Genomic DNA, 20,640 nt, shown 5'->3' on the forward strand with positions numbered 1-20,640 from the left:
CTGCCCACCTCCAACCACCGACAGGAGACACCCCCAGCCCCCGCCCCTGGGCCTTAACACTCCCACCAACGGGACAGAGTTTAGCCCCCCAGGCAGAAGCGCTCGCGGGGGCTCGAGGCTCGCAGAGGTGCGGGGCTCGCCCCAGGGGCCGGGCTGGGGCAGCGGGCACCTGTGGCTGCCGCGCGGCTCGGGCCCCCTCCTGCCCCCTGCGGGGCCAGGCCCCGGTGTGGGCAGAGCCCAGCCCCAGGGAGGCTGAAGTGGAGACCCCACTTGAGCAAGAGCATGGGGAGGGCCCGGGGGAGCCGCTGCGGCTCCGGTCCCCGCCCAGCGCCGACTGGGGAGAGCGCGGAGGCGGGGGGGACTGAGGGAATTCTGTGCCCGGGCAGGGGCCGCCTCCTCTCCCCGCCCCGCCGCCAGCCCCCCACTCACCACGAGACCCGGGCAGGGGCGGCAGCACCAGCAGCGCCAGGAGCCCCCAGAGGCCCGGCGGGCAGTGCAGACCCGAGACCATGGCAGCGGCGGGAAGAGTCGCGGGGCGAAGGCGGCGGCGGCAGAGCGGACTCACGACGATGCTGCCTTAGCCTCGCAACCGCAGGCTCTGACAGGCCCCCCGGTCCCGGCGCCGGCCGCGCCAACGGGGGGCGGGGCCAGCCGGGGGAGGGGCGGGCCCGTGTCGCCGCTGGGGGGCCGCTCCCTTGTTCCAGTCAGTGCCGCCGCCCCCGCTGCTCACGGGCTCGCGGGGCCCGGCCGGGGCCCTTGGCGGGCAGGCCCCGCTTCCAGCTCGCTTCGGGCCCCTGGCGGAGGAGGCGGGCGGCGCGGCCGCGCCCCTCTGGGTTTCCCTGCAGCGATGAGCGGGCGGGGCGTGGCTCATCCCGCGCGGACGCCGGTGCCTCACCTCGAGCCTGCGGCCGGCCCAGGCCCCAGCGGGGCAGCGGGGGGCTGGCGAGACTGCGACTTCCCCTTTGGCTGCGAGCGGGTTTCAGGCCCCGGTTACAACCACAACGAGAGGGAGCGAGCGGAAGAAAGGGAAGGGCCCGCGGGGGCGGAATCGACACTGACGCCTTTTCCCCACCTCCCCGTGTCTGTCCTGGGGGAAGCGGGCTCTTGTCTCGGCGCCCTGGTGCTGCGCCCCAACGTGCTGTGGTTTGCTGCTGCTCCGACACCGGGGCTAAATCAGTGGTGCTCGCCTTTTTGGGATCCGTGACCCCCTTTCACGCAGCGAGCCTCTGCGCGCCAGTCCCCTCATAAATAAAAAACACCGGGTTTCTTGCATCTAACACTATTATAAATGCTGGAGGCAAAGCCGGGTTTGGAGGCTGACAGCTCGCAACCCCGCCCCTGCACTGATCCGGTGACTCCGTGAGGGGTTTTGACCCCCCTTAGTCCCCTGGGCTCAATCCAGAGATCACTCCTCAGTCTTTAATCGGGCAAGAGTCATTGACTGCAACGGGCGCTTAAAGAAGGATCGAGTGAGAAGCAAATGTAACCCACACCCCTCCTGGGCGTGGTGTTCTCTCTCAGCTAGTGCTACTGAGACCACTTCGAGCAGGATTCCTGAGTCTGCTCGACAGCCTTCGCTAAGGGCCATCTGGCTTTTTGCTCGTACAGTAGAGGCTGGTGCGCTAGTAAACTGCAAAGGTGCCAGGTTCAATCCCGCCCGCCCATGATCGGGGTCTGTCAGCGTTACACAAAGACTGGAAGATCTGCCCCCAAAGTGTGGATTGTTACTGCATCTCTGTGAACAGACTATACGGGCAATTCCATTCAGGGTTGGCTGAGATATCAACTTAAAACAAAAAAATATCACCAGTTCCCTTCCCTCTCATGCCTTGCCAGACAAATGTTGGCACCCTGCCAACCCCCCCCCCCCCCCCATCTCTTAACTCTGACACTGTGCCCCTGCTGCAGCAAGACGCTGCACTTGGGATGCCTGGGAGCTGCAATGGGGTTGTGGCAAACAGTGGGGCTGGGGCTCCAACCAGCCCCCATAGATAGCACATTTCCCACTCTGGGGGCACCACACTAGACAGGAATAGGGATAAGTGAGGAAGCCAGGCCTGGGCTCTTCCCTAATTCAGCTACAAGGCCTCACCAGTTCTGGAATAAGAAACAACACTAGCAACACATTTATGTGATTACGGTAGCTGTGCGGCTCTAGTGGTAGCTATCTGTGCTGAAGTTGCTAGTTCATATCATGCTGATGAGATGGATGAGGGGCTATTATAGTTGCACACAACAAAACTTTAAAAAATTCTAGGAAATTGTATCCAGTAAGAACGGTAGTAAAAGAAAATTTTGGTTGCACTCAGGAGTTAGGAAATGTCAGATGTAAGCAACCTGACTCTGCATCCACCACCAGCTGCACAATACTGCACTGGCACCCTAGAAGGCAGCTGCCAGAGCAGCCGGACACCGTTCAGCAGCACTGAATTCAGATTACACTTTTAAAGTGAAAAGTGAGAGACATGAAATATTTGGCCATGTATTGCTCCAGATTGAAGAGCTCATAATTTCCTTGATAATAACAAAGCTAGATCTAGAGCCCCATTGGAAACTTCGAGTGAGTAAACATCCAACAACCACCTTTGCTCAGTTAAACCACAAGGAATATTCCAATTGGTTCAGGTTCTAAACTAATGAGTGTATAGGACAAGAGCCTAGAGGTCTTTGAGTAACAGGCACAACAGTGACCTTATCTAAAAAGAAAATGATGGGAGTAGTACTGAGCAGTCTTTCGTTTCCACTATTAAAGCTTTAATGACCTCTGTTTTGAGTCAGTATTATTTGAAAACCACCCAACCTGGTTGTAGGGGAAGGGGGTTTTTTTGTACGATCTGACCCTGCAAGGTGCTAAGTAGTGTGAAGTTGGTAGGTGACCATTTAAACTAAATCCAGCTGTAAAATGTGTGTGAAGAGCACGGTAGCTAGCATACACCCAATACCTTAGCATTAACAGAAAGTGCTGCAGTACAATGACCCAAAAGTTAGATTTTCACTGGACAGTGGGTACTGGTGTCGCTATTACAGACTTACTACGAAGATTAAATAATTGCAATGTATAATCCAGGAAATAGTTACTGGTTCAAAGGTAACTGAGCCCTTTACCAACGCACTGATAAATCATGTGTTTTTCAGGTAATAGGAAAATTAGTTGCAGTGAGGACTTTGCTTGCATGCTGTAAATGTCCTTCTAGATGCAGGAAGTGCAATACAGTAAAAAACAAACAACAGAGGTGACTGTTCACTGGAATGCAGATTAATGTGCTGAGGTATGCTCTCTTTCTAATCTGCAGTGGGGTTGGGCATGTTGAGGTCCTTGATATTCCCTCTACTACACACCTGTTCCTTTCATATTTCCTATTAACAGGGCTGGCTATATATAGCACCAGTGGCCAAGTCACAGAGTAGACAGATGAAATACACCATTTCCCCCGTGAAAGCCTGTTTTTAACTAAGTGACCAGAGACACCTTTGGAAACAGACAAATTTACATTTAAAGAAATTCACATTAATCCATCATTTCACCTGTTCTCTGAAGGGATTCCACTTTTGCTGTGAACAATTTGAGATAATGAAATACAGTATATTCACTAACATTAGCATAATTATCAGTTTCCCTTTGTGTTTGCATGTATGTCAGAAAGGAGGTATTCTACACATCTGCAGGGCTGACCCTGCAGCTATTCCCTCACTGCATCTTACAGAATCAATACAGGCAATAGTATAATGCGTACTCCTCCTGCAGAAATGGATTTATCCTCACAGGCTCCGGAGAGAGAGACAAAGGTTTTATCCCTATTTGAGAGATGAGGAACTGGAGACCCAGAAAGGGTATGATCTGGCTGCACAAAAGGAGTTAGGCATTGCAATTCTGAGCACCTAGAAACTTTCGGGCCCCTTGTGAATCACAGCGATTTTTCAAAGCCCGAGTTAGGTACCTAAGGGTCTATCAAAGGAATAGAGGGAGATAGGCGCCTTAGATTGTGATCCACCACAGCCAGCGCGAGAAGCAGGGAGCCACCTAGGCTGGCCAATGGGAGATGCTGAGGAGAAATGGCCTTTCAGCCCCCACCAGAGATAGGCAGCTAGCTTTGGGAACTGCTCCTCTGGAGTCAGGCAACTTATGTTTCTTACCAGAATGAGTTAGGTGCCTACCCACTCTGTGTGAAACAGCTGGAGGTGGCATTAGCTGTACCTACCTGCTAACATTTAGCCCCATAGTGAGCACACTCTCCTGGGATGTGGGGAGACCCAGGTTCAATTCCCCCATCAGGCACAGGGGGAGAAAGGATTTGAACATAGATCTCCTACGTCTCTCAGCAGAGTGCTGTAACCACTGAATATGAGATAGTCTGATGGGGGCTCCCTCCGTCTATCCAAGTGAAGCTGCTGCACTGCGGGGAAAAAAGAAAGAAAGTGATTGGAGCCAGGGTCTCCCACCGCCCAGCTGACTGCTCCACCCAACTACAGTCTCTCTCTGGCTCTATGACTATATAAGTACGTACCCAGAGTGGAACACTGAACTGAAAGTTATAAGGGGGGCACTGGCACCACCACCTTCTCCTTCCGAGGGTTAGGTGGAATGTTTTGGGTGTCACAGAGATGCTGAAACCAGGACTTAGGCATGTACAATGGGGCCTTGGGCACCTAACTCCTTTTGTGCATTCTGGCCTATGTGACTTACCCGAGGCAGAACAGAGAATCTGTGGGAGAGACAAAAACAGAGCTGAAAACAGAACCCACATAGCTGCTGACTCTTAGTCCTGTGCTTTAAGCAAACGACCTTTCTTCATCCTCTTCCTTTTGCCAGCTTTGACTGCGGAACCTGCACGTGAAGGTTTCATCTGTGACAGAAAGTGGGGGTATTTTGTAACTACTGTAACTCCTCACTTAACGTTATAGTTATGTTTGCTACTTTCAGCGAAATGATGCTAAGCGAATTCAATTTCCCCCTAAGAATGAATGTAAATGGGGGGTTAGGTTCCAGGGAATTTTTTTTCGCCAGATAGAAGACATTATATAAATATACACTACTAAAATATATATACTTTTGTGCACACCCAGCAGGACTCAGCCACGAGAGCTCTGAACAGATCTAAAACCAACCTCATGTTCTAATAACGTGTATTCCTCTCCACCTTCTCCTCCTGCGGGATCCCAAAACACCAAGGTGCCCTAAAGCTCCTGCAGGCTACTGGGTCAAGCTCATCAGCCCTACCACAGAATATGAGAAGGCGGCCAGATACTCAACACTATTGGGAAGTGTGGGGTATTTCCCTCATATTGGGAAGGATTATAGCATTTGATTCCACTTGGCTCTGTTCCCTTAGGACACAACCACCTCCCCTTTGCATCTCTGTGGTCTAAAACAGCCTTCCTATGTTCCTCTTTACCTCCTCCCTTTTCCATTTCCTTTCAAAGGGCAAAGTGAACACACAGATCTACCTGAGCTCCACCAAGACAAATACGTAACTGGCAGCTGTACCTTTGGATAGCAGCACTGTGTGTGTTCCGATGAAAGTCTATGACACCAAGTTTTATCCTGCTTGGAAACTCCGTTATGCAGCACCAATGCTCCCCCAGAGATAAGCTGAGTAAAACAGATCAGGCCAGGTAGATGTTAAGGGGAAAAAACGAAAGCAAGTGCAACGCAAACAGAACCCCTCTCTGAACTACATGCCTGATCTCCATTCTACCATGCCTCGGAGCACGATCAGATGCCAACTAGCAGAATGATCTGATGAACAAAAGCTTTGGAGACCCTGAATTCTGCTATTAATTATAGAGCTCACCCTCCTTGCTTAGGGTCAGATGGTGATCTCATCTTCAGGAGTCTAACAACGGGGTTATTCCATAGATTTCACTGGAGTTATCACTGGCTTTACACCAGCGTAAACATAATCAGACTCTGTCTCTTGGCAGAAAATGGGTAAGGCTAGACATATTAGGCCAGATTCCAGGCTGCTTTGTACCACTCGATTCACGGCTCTCAACCTTTCCAGACTACTGTACCCCTTTCAGGAGTCTGATTTGGTCTTACATACACCCAAGTTTCACCTCACTTCACTGCTGGCTTTCAGAATCAGACATAAAAATACAAGAGTGTCACAGCACACTATTACTGAAAAAATTGCTGACTTCCTCATTTTGACCTTATAATTGTAAAATAAATCTATTAGAATAAGTATTTTATTGACATATCAGTGTATAGTATACAGAGCAATATCAACAAGTCATTGTATAAAAGTTTAGTTTGTACTGACTTTGCCAGTGCTTTTTATCTAGCCTGTTGTAAAATTAGGCAAATCTCTAGATGAGTTGATGTACCCCCCTGGAAGACCTCTGCGTACCCCCAAGGGTATGCATACCCCTGGTTGAGAACCACTGTTCTACATCATCCAAGAGAAAATATACATTGAGGTGCCAAAGTGGCTTTTAAGCTTTCCACAAAGGTATGTACGCAGTCCGCTCCCTCCCCTCACACACATTCCTGTCCTGGGCCTTAAAATAACACAGCCAAGTTCATGAAAGAGAATTTCAGGTTGAAAACATTCACCGATCAGTCATTTTGAGCACCGGGCAGTTGATACTTTTTCTTTATATTTATAGTTCGTGTTATTAGGGAACCTGGAATTCCATACGCATTGAGGGTGTTCAGGATCAGACTCTAAGGGACTGTCTATATTAGAAAGTTGTGCCACTTTAACTATATCAGCCTAGATTGAGTCCTGTTGTGCAGACTCAGTTATATCAGTTCAAAGGTGCTTATAGCAGTATAGCAAATCTCGTATGGGCAAGGGAATAAGTTATGCCACTGTGACTGCATCCCTATTAGCGCTTTTACCAGTGTAACTATTCTGCTAAAACATCACACATCTAATGGAAACAGATATACCAGTCAAACTTTGGACCAAGCTGTAGTGCAATGTACACCGAGGGATGGGTGAGGAGGTCAGTTGCCCTGGGTGCCAATTTCCAGCACATGCAAATCAACATCTGGGTTGTGTGCATGCACCAAATACAGGCTTTAATTTTGCTCTTTGCTCGGACTCTTTTTGCTCATCCATTTGCAGGGGACCAGAAAATGAAACACCGAGGGCCAGCCATAGGAATGAACCACTATTTAAACACTTCTTTCCTGGTTGTGGTATCACTAGCTAGACATCTCAACTAAATCTAGTTGTAAAATTTGATGTGAGGTGCTCTAACTAGCGCACACATTAGTAAACGCAGCAATGCCTGTAGGTCAGATTTTCACCAGACACAGACTGCAGTGTAGCGACTACAGACTGTTACCACTATTACTAACTATATTGCAAAACGTAAGCCAAAACAAATCAGTTGAGACGGCAAAATACTTGTTGAAAGAAAAACCCTGTGATCAAGCACTGGCCAATTATTTGACCCATTAATAATTAGCTGCCACGAGCATTACAAATTATATGATAGGGGGAAACAAAATTGCAGCACCATAAGATATTCAAAAAATAATTGTTTGGGTAATCTGAGAATTCTATATAGTTGTATGCATGTATTTCTGCAAGGCTTCCAGGTACAAAACAAAAAGGAAATGGAGAATAAATGCATCCCCTGATACAATTTTAGCTATAATTTCAGTGCAGTAATTTCTAGGCAAACGGAAGAATTCCTCTGCTATTGTAAAGGCTTCAAGGAATCAATCAACTAATAGCATGTAGAGTTAAATCCTATTACAGGATTTAATTTGAAAGGAAGGTGGTATGAAGATAATTCAGAGTCAAACATTCTCTTCTTCATAGCAGAAAGACAAACTTGTCACATGTAGCACCTTTCTTCATGAGGGATCTTAACATGCATTAGAAATTTTATTAAATGTACACATCATTACCATATAACACATTTAGGATTCTAACCACATCAACGCTGCTAGAGTGGAAGGCAGCAGCTGTTGTGAACTACCTTACATAGCAGTATAGGACAACAAGAATACTGTATCTAACCAAAACTACAGGAGAATTCACGTACTCAGATCTGCAGCTATACTGGGAGATTGCATCATTACAGATGCGAAGGGAAAGAAGCCATATAATGATTTAAAAGCATACATTTCCTGCAGCTTCAGTGTTTTTTCCTGGGTCTTCAGTCCACCTATTTATATTGGCCTGACCCTATCTAGCATGTGGGATCTGATGAGACCACAGCAAATAGATATGGTGGGACCAGGGGCACCAGAACTAGGCGTGTGGCAGCACCCCCTGGCTTGAAGTTGTTTCCATCATATACAGGGTTTGCAATTTTGTTCAATGGCTTTCAGCACCCCCACTATAAAAATTGTTCCAACGCCACTGGGTGTGACTGCAGGACCTAAATTCTAAAAGGAAGAGAAGGAGCATGTTTGAATCTCTCCAAGATGCACTTATAGGGGACTGCAATGGTTTAAACGATATAGGCTATAAGCTTCTCACTGCAGGCTTACTCCCAACCGCTCAGAAAACACTAACAGTTCATACCACTCCACAGTTACACATGCCAGAAATGTTATTTTTCCTACTACTGAGATAAATGATTACAAAGTGTCGAAACATTTAAACTGTAGAAAACTGACTAGATTAACAGCCCCTTTGTAACTAATCAAATACCCTCTTTACATAGTCCAAATTCCACAACACCCAGCTTTTATATAGCACTTTACATCAGATCGCTAAGCACTTTAAAAAGGAGGTAGGAACCATTATCCCCATTTTACAGATGGAGAAACGGAGGCATAGAGAGGTAGCTTCTAAATGGCTGGTGGGATCTTTCAGGGCAGTACAGCAACTTAAAGTGGAATTTGAATGGAGAAGAGAGGAAAGAACTTATGAAACAGTAATTTCTGCTTTCTGAGCCAGCGCAAGGAATCATGCAACATCTCACTCAGAGACAAACCTGTGACAGCATGCACACCTGCCTTTCTACGCTCCTTGTGAGTACTCCATCTAGCGAGGGAGCTGGGATTTTGTTTCAGAGATTTTTCAGGACCCGGTCAGAACTTCTGAAATGTTAACTCAACTAACAACCTTTTAAGTCTATCTTGATGACATGTCTTTTAGTGGGGGACGTAGGGCGCAGTCCCGCAAGATGCTGGGCACCGTATGGGAGCTGCTTAGTGTCCTCCACTCCCAGCACCGAGCGAGAAAGTTTCAGCACTGTAAAGCGGCAGTGTAGACAAGGCCCAAGTCTCCACCTTTGATCCTCATAACAGACAAATTCAGCTTCAAAGTGGTGCTTTTAGAACTATGGGGTTCACTTTGTCAGCAGGTGCACTTACTCTGCTGGAGGAGATGATCTGTATGTTCACCAGTGTGGTGATGCTGTCGTGCTGCAAGGTGGTGTTGGCGCTCAAGTGGGTCTTTGATTTATAGATAATCACAAATCTGGTTAAAGAGCTTGTGTGTGTGCACTAAAAGCTTTTTTTCAGGCTAAATGGAAGGAACAATTAAATGCTCCTTTTGTGTAGTGAAGTAGCTGGAAACAACAGAAACTACCACCCAAGGCAATGGGCCACATTGCAAGGCCAGATCAAATATAACAAAATGTAACCTCAAGAAATTAAGGGTTTCCCCTGGGAATGGTTGCAAATGCAGGGGAAGGGGTTTGTGTTTAGTAAGCTGTTATGTGTTAGAAGCAGAAAGGGTGGTGAGAAGGAGCTGAGACACAGAGCATCTTGGGCAGAGGACTCCCTGGAGAGGTAGACTTGGCAATAATGAGAAACAGCCTTCTGTTTGTACTGTGTTCAGGGAAAGAGCACTTGGTGTACATTCTTTGTAAACAGGACTTCACCAAAGAATATATCCAGCTCCTATCAGTTTCTTCTCCTCAAGGTAAACCACCTTGCAAGACTAGTGGCTCAGGCTCAGGAATAAAACTGTCTTCGCACATTCAGTGAGTTGCCCACAAGTGACATCAGGCTTAGCAACTCTGAGTATTTCAGGCAACCCAAATAGCACCTCTAATTTAGGAGTACTATTAGGGTATGTCTACACTACGGAATAAGGTCGAATTTATAGAAGTCGGTTTTTTAGAAATCGGTTTTATATATTCGAGTGTGTGTGTCCCCACAGAAGTGCATTAAGTGCATTAACTCGGCAGAGTGCTTCCACAGTACCGAGGCTAGAGTCGACTTCCGGAGCGTTGCACTGTGGGTAGCTATCCCACAGTTCCCGCAGTCTCCGCTGCCCATTGGAATTCTGGGTTGAGATCCCAATGCCTGATGGGGCTGAAACATTGTCGCGGGTGGTTCTGGGTACATATCGTCAGTCCCCCCTTCCCTCCCTCCCTCCGTGAAAGCAAGGGCAGACAATTGTTTCGCGCCTTTTTTCCTGAGTTACCTGTGCGGACGCCATACCACCGCAAGCATGGAGCCCGCTCAGGTAACCGTCACCGTATGTCTCCTGGGTGCTGGCAGACGTGGCACGGCATTGCTACACAGTAGCAGCAACCCATTGCCTTGTGGCAGCAGACGGTACAATACGACTGGTAGCCGTCCTCGTCATGTCCGAGGTACTCCTGGTCGCCTGTGTGAGGTCGATCAGGAGCGCCTGGGCAGACATGGGCGCAGGGACTAAATTTTTAGTGACTTGACCAGGTCATTCTCTTTAGTCCGGCAGTCAGTCCTATTGAACCGTCTTATGGTGAGCAGGCAGGCAATATGTCCTTCTGCACCGTCTGCTGCCAGCCAAAGATGTAAAAGATAGATGGAGTGGATCAAAACAAGAAATAGACCAGATTTGTTTTGTACTCATTTGCCTCCTCCCCTGTCTAGGGGACTCATTCCTCTAGGTCACACTGCAGTCACTCACAGAGAAGGTGCAGCGAGGTAGATCTAGCCATGTATCAATCAGAGGCCAGGCTAACCTCCTTGTTCCAATAAGAACAATAACTTAGGTGCACCATTTCTTATTGGAACCCTCCGTGAAGTCAACCCTGTAAGCCATGTCCTCAGTCGCCCCTCCCTGCGTCAGAGCAACGGCAAACAATCGTGCATCTGAGTTGAGAGTGCTGTCCAGAGCAGTCACAATGGAGCACTCTGATTGGGCTAAAACATTGTCGCGGGTGGTTCTGGGTACATATTGTCCGGCCCCCGTTCCCTCCCTCCCTTCCTCCGTGAAGGCAAGGGCAGACAATCGTTTCGCGCCTTTTTTCCTGAGTTACCTGTGCGGACGCCATACCACCGCAAGCATGGAGCCCGCTCAGGTAACCGTCACCGTATGTCTCCTGGGTGCTGGCAGACGTGGTACGGCATTGCTACACAGTAGCAGCAACCCATTGCCTTCTGGCAGCAGACGGTACAGTACGACTGGTAGCCGTCCTCGTCATGTCCGAGGTGTTCCTGGTCGCCTGTGTGAGGGCGATCAGGAGCGCCTGGGCAGACATGGGCGCAGGGACTAAATTTTTGGTGACTTGACCAGGTCATTCTCTTTAGTCCTGCAGTCAGTCGTATTGAATCGTCTAATGGTGAGCAGGCAGGCAATACGGATTGCTAGCAGTCGTATTGTACAATCTTCTGCCGGGCAGGCAAGAGATGACGATGGCTAGCAATCGTACTGTGCCATCTTCTGCCGGGCAGGCAAGAGATGACGATGGCTAGCAATCGTACTGTGCCATCTTCTGCCAGGCAGGCAAGAGATGAGGATGGCTAGCAGTCGTACTGTACCATCTTCTGCCGAGCAGCCATGAGATGTGGATGGCTTGCAGTCCTTCTGCACCGTCTGCTGCCAGCCAAAGATGTAAAAGATAGATGGAGTGGATCAAAACAAGAAATAGACCAGATTTGTTTTGTACTCATTTGCCTTCTCCCCTGTCTAGGGGACTCATTCCTCTAGGTCACACTGCAGTCACTCACAGAGAAGGTGCAGCGAGGTAAATCTAGCCATGTATCAATCAGAGGCCAGACTAACCTCCTTGTTCCAATAAGAACAATAACTTAGGTGCACCATTTCTTATTGGAACCCTCCGTGAAGTCCTGCCTGAACTACTCCTTGATGTAAAGCCACCCCCTTTGTGGATTTTAGCCCCCTGAAGCCAACCCTGTAAGCCATGTCGTCAGTCGCCCCTCCCTCCGTCAGAGCAACGGCAGACAATCATTCCGCGCCTTTTTTCTGTGCGGACGCCATACCAAGGCATGCATGGAGTCCGCTCAGCTCACTTTGGCAATTAGGAGCACATTAAACACCACACGCATTATCCAGCAGTATATGCAGCACCAGAACCTGGCAAAGCGCTACCGGGCGAGGAGGCGACGTCAGCGCGGTCACGTGAGTGATCAGGACATGGACACAGATTTCTCTGAAAGCATGGGCCCTGCCAATGCATGCATAATGGTGCTAATGGGGCAGGTTCATGCTGTGGAACGCCGATTCTGGGCTCGGTAAACAAGTACAGACTGGTGGGACCGCATAGTGTTGCAGGTCTAGGACGATTCCCAGTGGCTGCGAAACTTTCGCATGCGTAAGGGCACTTTCATGGAACTTTGTGACTTGCTTTCCCCTGCCCTGAAGCGCATGAATACCAAGATGAGAGCAGCCCTCACAGTTGAGAAGCGAGTGGCGATAGCCCTGTGGAAGCTTGCAACGCCAGACAGCTACCGGTCAGTTGGGAATCAATTTGGAGTGGGCAAATCTACTGTGGGGGCTGCTGTGATGCAAGTAGCCCACACAATCAAAGATCTGCTGATATCAAGGGTAGTGACCCTGGGAAATGTGCAGGTCATAGTGGATGGCTTTACTGCAATGGGATTCCCTAACTGTGGTGGGGCCATAGACGGAACCCATATCCCTATCTTGGCACCGGAGCACCAAGCTGGCGAGTACATAAACCGCAAGGGGTACTTTTCAATAGTGCTGCAAGCTCTGGTGGATCACAAGGGACGTTTCACCAACATCAACGTGGGATGGCCGGGAAAGGTACATGACGCTCGCATCTTCAGGAACTCTGGTCTGTTTCAAAAGCTTCAAGAAGGGACTTTATTCCCAGACCAGAAAATAACTGTTGGTGATGTTGAAATGCCTATATGTATCCTTGGGGACCCAGCCTACCCCTTAATGCCATGGCTCATGAAGCCGTACACAGGCAGCCTGGACAGCAGTCAGGAGCTGTTCAACTACAGGCTGAGCAAGTACAGAATGGTGGTAGAATGTGCATTTGGACGTTTAAAGGCGCGCTGGCGCAGTTTACTGACTCGCTTAGACCTCAGCGAAACCAATATTCCCACTGTTATTACTGCTTGCTGTGTGCTCCACAATCTCTGTGAGAGTAAGGGGGAGACGTTTATGGTGGGGTGGGAGGTTGAGGCAAATCGCCTGGCTGCTGGTTACGCGCAGCCAGACACCAGGGCGGTTAGAAGAGCACAGGAGGGTGCGGTACGCATCAGAGAGGCTTTGAAAACCAGTTTCATGACTGGCCAGGCTACGGTGTGAAAGTTCTGTTTGTTTCTCCTTGATGAAACCCCCCGCCCCTTGGTTCACTCTACTTCCTTGTAAGCTAACCACTCTCCCCTCCTCCCTTTGATCACCTCTTGCAGAGGCAATAAAGTCATTGTTGCTTCACATTCATGCATTCTTTATTCATTCCTCACACAAATAGGGGGATGACTACCAAGGTAGCCCAGGAGGGGTGGTGGAGGAGGGAAGGAAAATGCCACACAGCACTTTAAAAGTTTACAACTTTAAAATTTATTGAATGACAGCCTTCTTTTTTTTTGGGCAATCCTCTGTGGTGGAGTGGCTGGTTGGCCGGTGGCCACCCCACCGCGTTCTTGGGCGTCTGGGTGTGGAGGCTATGGAACTTGGGGAGGAGGGCGGTTGGTTACACAGGGGCTGTAGTGGCAGTCTGTGCTCCAGCTGCCTTTGCTGCAGCTCAACCATACACTGGAGCATACTGGTTTGGTCCTCCAGCAGCCTCAGCATTGAATCCTGCCTCCTCTCATCACGCTGCCGCCACATTCGAGCTTCAGCCCTCTCTTCAGCCCGCCACTTACTCTCTTCAGCCTGCCACCTCTCCTCCTGATCATTTTGTGCTTTCCTGCAGTCTGACATTATTTGCCTCCATGCATTCGTCTGTGCTCTGTCAGTGTGGGAGGACAGCATGAGCTCGGAGAACATTTCATCTCGAGTGCATTTTTTTTTTCTTTCTAATCTTCACTAGCCTCTGGGAAGGAGAAGATCCTGTGATCATTGAAACACATGCAGCTGGTGGAGAAAAGAAAAGGGACAGCGGTATTTAAAAAGACACATTTTATAAAACACTGGCTACACTCTTTCAGGGTAACCCTTGCTGTTAACATTACATGCATAGCACATGTGCTTTTGTTACAAGGTCGCATTTTGCCTCCCCCCACCGCGTGGCTACCCCCTCAACCCTCCCCCCTCCCTGTGGCTAACAGCGGGGAACATTTCTGTTCAGCCGCAGGCAAACAGCCCAGCAGGAATGGGCTCCTCTGAGTGTCCCCTGAAGAAAAGCACCCTATTTCAACCAGGTGACCATGGATTATATCTCACTCTCCTGAGGATAACACACGAACGGATGTTGCTTGAACGCCAGCAAACATACACTGCAATGCTTTGTTGTACAATGATTCCCGAGTACGTGTTACTGGCCTGGAGTGGTAAAGTGTCCTACCATGAAGGACGCAATAAGTCTGCCCTCCCCAGAAACCTTTTGCAAAGGCTTTGGGAGTATATCCAGGAGAGCCGCGAATGCCAGGGCAAAGTAATCCTTTCACATGCTTGCTTTTAAACCATGTATAGTATTTTAAAAAGGTACACTCACCAGAGGTCCCTTCTCCGCCTGCTGGGTCCAGGAGGCAGCCTTGGGTGGGTTCAGGGGGTACTGGCTCCAGGTCCAGGGTGAGAAACAGTTCCTGGCTGTCGGGAAAACCGGTTTCTCCGCTTGCTTGCTGTGAGCTATCTACAACCTCGTCATCATCATCATCATCTTCTTCGTCCCCAAAACCTGCTTCCGTATTGCCTCCATCTCCATTGAAGGAGTCAAACAACACGGCTGGGGTAGTGGTGGCTGAACCCCCTAAAATGGCATGCAGCTCATCATAGAAGCGGCATGTTTGGGGCTCTGACCCGGAGCGGCCGTTCGCCTCTCTGGTTTTCTGGTAGGCTTGCCTCAGCTCCTTCAGTTTCACGCGGCACTGCTTCGGGTCCCTGTTATGGCCTCTGTCCTTCATGCCCTGGGAGATCTTGACAAAGGTTTTGGCATTTCGAAAACTGGAACGGAGTTCTGATAGCACGGATTCCTCTCCCCATACAGCGATCAGATCCCGTACCTCCCGTTCGGTCCATGCTGGAGCTCTTTTGCGATTCTGAGACTCCATCATGGTCACCTCTGCTGATGAGCTCTGCATGGTCACCTGCAGCTTGCCACGCTGGCCAAACAGGAAATGAGATTCAAAAGTTCGCGGTTCTTTTCCTGTCTACCTGGCCAGTGCATCTGAGTTGAGAGTGCTGTCCAGAGCGGTCAAAATGGAGCACTCTGGGATAGCTCCCGGAGGCCAATACCGTCGAATTGTGTCCACAGTACCCCAAATTCGACCCGGCAAGGCCGATTTAAGCGCTAATCCACTTGTCAGGGGTGGAGTAAGGAAATCGATTTTAAGAGCCCTTTAAGTCGAAATAAAGGGCTTCATCGTGTGGACGGGTGCAGGTTTACATCGATTTAATGCTGCTAAATTCGACCTAAAGTCCTAGTGTAGACCAGGGCTAAGTAACTCAAGTCTTCAGTATCTTTTTACCAAGAGTTTGAAAATGTGCTTCAACCGGAGCAAAACATGGCAAAAGGCTGTTTCCGCTCAGAGCAGGAGAGGCTTGATAGAATCTCACTCCTGCTGCTGAAGCAACAACTGGCTTTTTACTTTTCTTTGGCTAGTCAATTTAGTGCTGGTTAAAGGGAGGGAAGAATAGCACTGACCAGAGGCAAGTACAGGCAGGCACAGTGCAATCTTCCCCACACAGCTTTGTCAGCACCGTCAATCCCCTGCTGTCCCCTGCAGTAGCTCCCACAGGGCTGTGCCAGTGCTCCTTAATTCTATCTACAACATGCCCTTCTATTTAACAGTTAAACCCTCCTTCCACTCCCTGTTTTAGGCAAAGAATGGGATTCTTACCAGCAGTACCCTCTCCTATTTAATTCAGAGCCTCTTCTCTGGAGTAATGTTTTCCCTTCATTTAAAGCACTGTTTGAGGTATTTAAATAATTAGTTACATGTTTCAAATTATCTCCTAGGAGACAGACATGCAGATTCCCCAAAGAGAAGGATGACACAAGCTAGACCCCGGGAGTGCCGTGGGGAGAAGGATGGCTTTGTGGTTCAGGCAGCGGACTGGGAGACAGGAGATTAGTGTTTCTTTCCACTCTGCTGTCAGTTCTCCAACAGACTCGCCATGTGGACTTGAGTAAGTCTGAATCTTTCTGTGCCTCAGGTTCCTAGTCTCTAACCTGGATATAAGACCAACATACCTCCCTTCCGGGGAGGTGCAGGGATAAGTCTATTAATGTTTGTGTTGTGTTTCAATGGCATCGGCAATGAGCCCAACCCCATTGCAGGTTATAAACTGATAGTGCGTCAGCACCTTTATCTGCTTTCCCGGGAATACAGTCAGTTTTACTGTGTAGTATTTATTGCAGGGCCAGCTAGGGAAAGTGCACCCGAGATGCACGTATGAACATAGAAATCACCCTCTCGAGGTTGGGTTTGATCTGAACTGACACTGATCTGACAAAGGTCTATAGAGGCACATTTCTGCCATGCAGTTAACGCAAAACCACCAAACCAGATGTACAAACCACGTAGCCTGGTAGCTCAAATGATTCCCTTGAGCTCCCTGCCCTGGTTTTGGTCAGCACAGCCACCTTCTCTCTCTCTCTCTCTCCCCTCTTTGAAGCCTAGTATATCCATTGCTGACAATAGGCGTTAGCAGTAGTTGCAGCTGAACCAGTGTTAAGTACAAAGTAGGCAAATTGTGGTTTTGGTACCATTTCAGAGACCATGGTCATTGTCAGTGGTGAGCGGTTTTCTTAAAGCGGCCATGGCTAGAGAGTCTTTTGCAGGGCTTTCAGCCTAAAGAAGCTCAGCTGCCCTTAACTTCCCGATCTGCCCGACACCGCTTTAACGTAGAGTGAAGACATACCCACAGTCTCTCTCACCTCCAGCAAAACAGAAAAGCAACAAAAGAACTGACATCGCAAAACCATACAGCACTTTGGATTTTTTTCCTTTGCTGACTGCTTCCTGATAAAAGGTTTTCGCTTTGGAGCATGCAGGTATTTGGCAGAGATGCATACGTTACACAACGTTTGTCTCTGGACTGAGACGGGAAATGGAATGGCTTAATTTAGATGGGGATGGGTGAGACTTGTCCAGAGAAGTGCCAAAAGAATTGTGATTTTTACGCAAGATGAAAAATGGGAGGGGAAGTGCAAAGAAGATGCCGAAGTCTGAATTTGGGAGGAGACAGAAACTACAGTGCAAAGAGTGTTGCCTAAATTCACGGCCGATATAAATTGGCCTTGCCCTAGTGAAGTTAGAGCTGTGCCTCTTTACAGCAGCTGAGAATCTGGCCCTGTATTCACAGCATAGGAAGACAGGCCATCACAGGTGTAGTAGAAAGGGAGAGCCTGATACATGAGGCCTGGTATCAGAGCCCTGGACTGAAGTAGTAGTCAGGCCCTGCTGATATAAAGCAAAGTTAGCAAAAGTGATCTGGTCCTGTTATAATACATGCCTGCTTGCAAGTTCACAGAACCCGAAAGAACAGGGCTGGTATTGCAAAACCACACACATTCCTAAGAAGTGCTAGGCACAGGACACTCACAGAAACACATTCCAGAAGGATGGTGGTACCAGAACACCCCATATCAAGTAACTTACAAATGCACTCCCCAAAGAGAAAAGGAACATGTTGACCCCTCCTAGAGATAAGGACAGGATGACACTGATGGAAAGAGGCGTTTGACTGAACCAACCTGTACAAGGTAAAAGGTAGTAACTAACCACGTCAGAGGGGCAATACGTAATGCGTTTGTATCGGTGTATAAAGAAGGGTCTCAGAGGGAGTGTCTTGGTCTGGCCGAGGAGGGAACGGAAAGTCGTAAGAACATAAGAACGGCCATAAGGGGTCAGACCGAAGATCCATCTAGGCCACTATCCTGTCTTCCAACAATGGCCAATGCCAGGTGCCCCAGAGGGAACGAACACAACGGGTAATCATCGAGTGATCTATACCCTGTCTCCTATTCCCAGCTTCTGGCAAACAGAGGCTAGGGACATCATCCCTATCCATCCTGGCTCATAGCCATTGATAGACCTGTCCTCCATGAACTTATCTAGTTATTTTGAAGCAACATTCTGGCAATGAGTTCCACAGGTTGACTGTGCATTGTGTGAAAAAAATGCTTCCTTTTGTTTGTTTTAAATCTGCTTCCTATTAAAGTCCTGCCATTCACTGAGCCGGTCCATTGTTACAGGCATACATGTGCTAGCGTAACTGTAGACATTGATCTGGGGAGCTAGGACTATGCTTTGTCAACAATAAACCTGGCTATGTGCCTTTGCTACTGAAATGGGGCTGTGGTTTCATTGGGCAATTCGATCGAGGTCTGCTGTGTCCCCTAGCTGCACAGAGCTGGGATAGCACAACACACACATAGCCAACAACAGGCAGCCTACCCTACCATAAGTGGGTAAAGCCCACTTTGATCACAGCAGCCAACAGCATGTGCTTTATGGTAGCTCCTCTCAGAAAGGGTCCCTGACACCTCCTGTGCTTGGCTGTGTTCTCTTCGGATGGCAGGCCTTCTCCGCCAGCACCAGTCATCTAGACTGCCTTACATTCTGTTCAACTGCCCCAGCCCCACTGCCTCAGGGCTTGGCCATGCTAACGTTGCACCGTGAGCTGGCTCTTCGCGGCTCCTCCGTTGTGCATTTAAAACACAGCAGCACTGATCTGCACGTTTTCTTCCCCTGGGTACTTGGTCACTGTTCATTCTGGCCTCTCCTGCCCCAGCCTCTCTCCCATTGGCATTACTCCTGCACCAGCCCCCAACACAGGCAACGCCCACGGGCCCACCACAGTCAAGGTTCACAAGGGATCCATCAAGACAAGCTCAGACGGGAGCCACTGCACCTGACCCAAATAAGGTCGCATACACAGAATGGAAGCAGGGCCTCAGATAAGCCATCGCTGCCAGCCATTGGGTGGGGCTACATAGATTTTCAGTGGGCCACAAGGCTTGTGGTGTAGCACTGGGGTAGGCACCAATGCACCACGCAGGAGGCCTCGCCCCACCCTCATCAGCAAAGGAACAAATATCAAAACCAAATATCTTCAGGCTGTATTTTCCAAAAGAGTGCAGCATGGGAGTGGTATATATGAGAGGCTGAGCTCTTTTGGAAGCCTGACCTTGGCTTTGGTGCCTAAACAGGAGCCAAATTCTTTTGAAAAAATCAATTGCAGGGGCTGAGATTTTAAAGTCTGGCTGGCCCCAGGGTGGTGATGAATTTTCAGAGTAGCTCTTCTTGATAAAGCTTTTAGCTCTGCAGCGTGCAGACCTTTGGCAGAGACATGGAAAATGAAAGCCTTGCATCATCTTTCTGTATGCTCAGAAACGGAACGATTTAATTTAGCAGGGGACAGTGATGGACAAATAGCCGCCCTCCTACACAGTGTTTGATTTGGCAAAAGTGCCAACCGGAAGAAAAGCTGAGAAGGTCACCGCAGACTGCACCTGCAGACACAATTGCTAGCTCAGGAGGGGGATGGGTCCAAAGGGTTTTTTTTTTGGCTGGTGGCAGCATTTACCAAGCCAAGGACAGAAAAAAGTTGTAACCTTGGAGTTTAATACAAGCCTGGACTGGCAAGTATTAGTTTTTAAAAACCTTGCAGGCCCCCACCTCCTGCACTCAAGGTGCCAGAGTGGGGATTCAGCCTTGACAGTTGTGATCTGCAAAGCATTTGTTACCATGGAAGAATGCTTTATTTCAGGCAGTGGGGTTTGTCATCGTCCAATCTGAAAAATGACCGTTTTGAAGGGGGGGGAAGGAAAATCTCAGTAGAACAACTCATTTCCAGGAACCTTGCTTGAGGGATGGCTATTGTCTTAAGTATTGTGAAACATGAAGGGGAGGCAGAGATTCAAACACTCCCTAGGATTCATTTGTGCAAATAGTAACCTTGTACTCTAACGATGCAAAACTAGTTACGTACATAGCTCATTGCATGGAGATGACTTAAAGAGCCACCCTTAGCACTGACGCAAACAAGAAAAGGTTGTGATGGGAACAGTGTGTAAGGCTTTCATTTTCCATGTCTCTGCCAAAGGCCTGCAAGCTAACTACCCTACCTTGTGCAGGGCTGTGTTTGTGACCAAGAAGCTGGGAATAAGCGTAGTGCAGCACAGGTCCAGCCACATGTCCATGCCCCTGGAAATGCCCCAAGGACACACTGTACTGGAAATCCCTGTAGGGATGCATTAGAGCTGTCAGATCCATGGACTGTTTGGCTCAGAAGCAGAGAGATGAATTGGGCCCTGCTGCATGATTCCAGCCACCCTCACTCAGGTACTTCATCGCTTTGTGGCTCCGGCTCTAGGGTAGGGTGACCAGATATCCTGATTTTA

At 48.9% G+C, this 20,640-nt stretch overlaps 1 protein-coding gene across 1 annotated transcript in view; it reads right to left on the reverse strand.

Annotated features, from left to right (window-relative positions):
* Nucleotides 1–617, reverse strand: part of CR2 (complement C3d receptor 2) — a 74,838-nt gene extending 74,221 nt beyond the window's left edge. The window contains exon 1 of the mRNA XM_074936186.1: nucleotides 430–617. Within this exon, the coding sequence (XP_074792287.1) occupies nucleotides 430–511 (82 nt within the window). The 5' untranslated portion in view covers nucleotides 512–617. The remainder of the gene's footprint in view (nucleotides 1–429) is intronic.
* Nucleotides 618–20,640: the final 20,023 nt, after the last annotated feature.

This window comes from Natator depressus, chromosome 21, assembly GCF_965152275.1.
Source record: "Natator depressus isolate rNatDep1 chromosome 21, rNatDep2.hap1, whole genome shotgun sequence".
Lineage (NCBI taxonomy): Eukaryota > Metazoa > Chordata > Testudines > Cheloniidae > Natator > Natator depressus.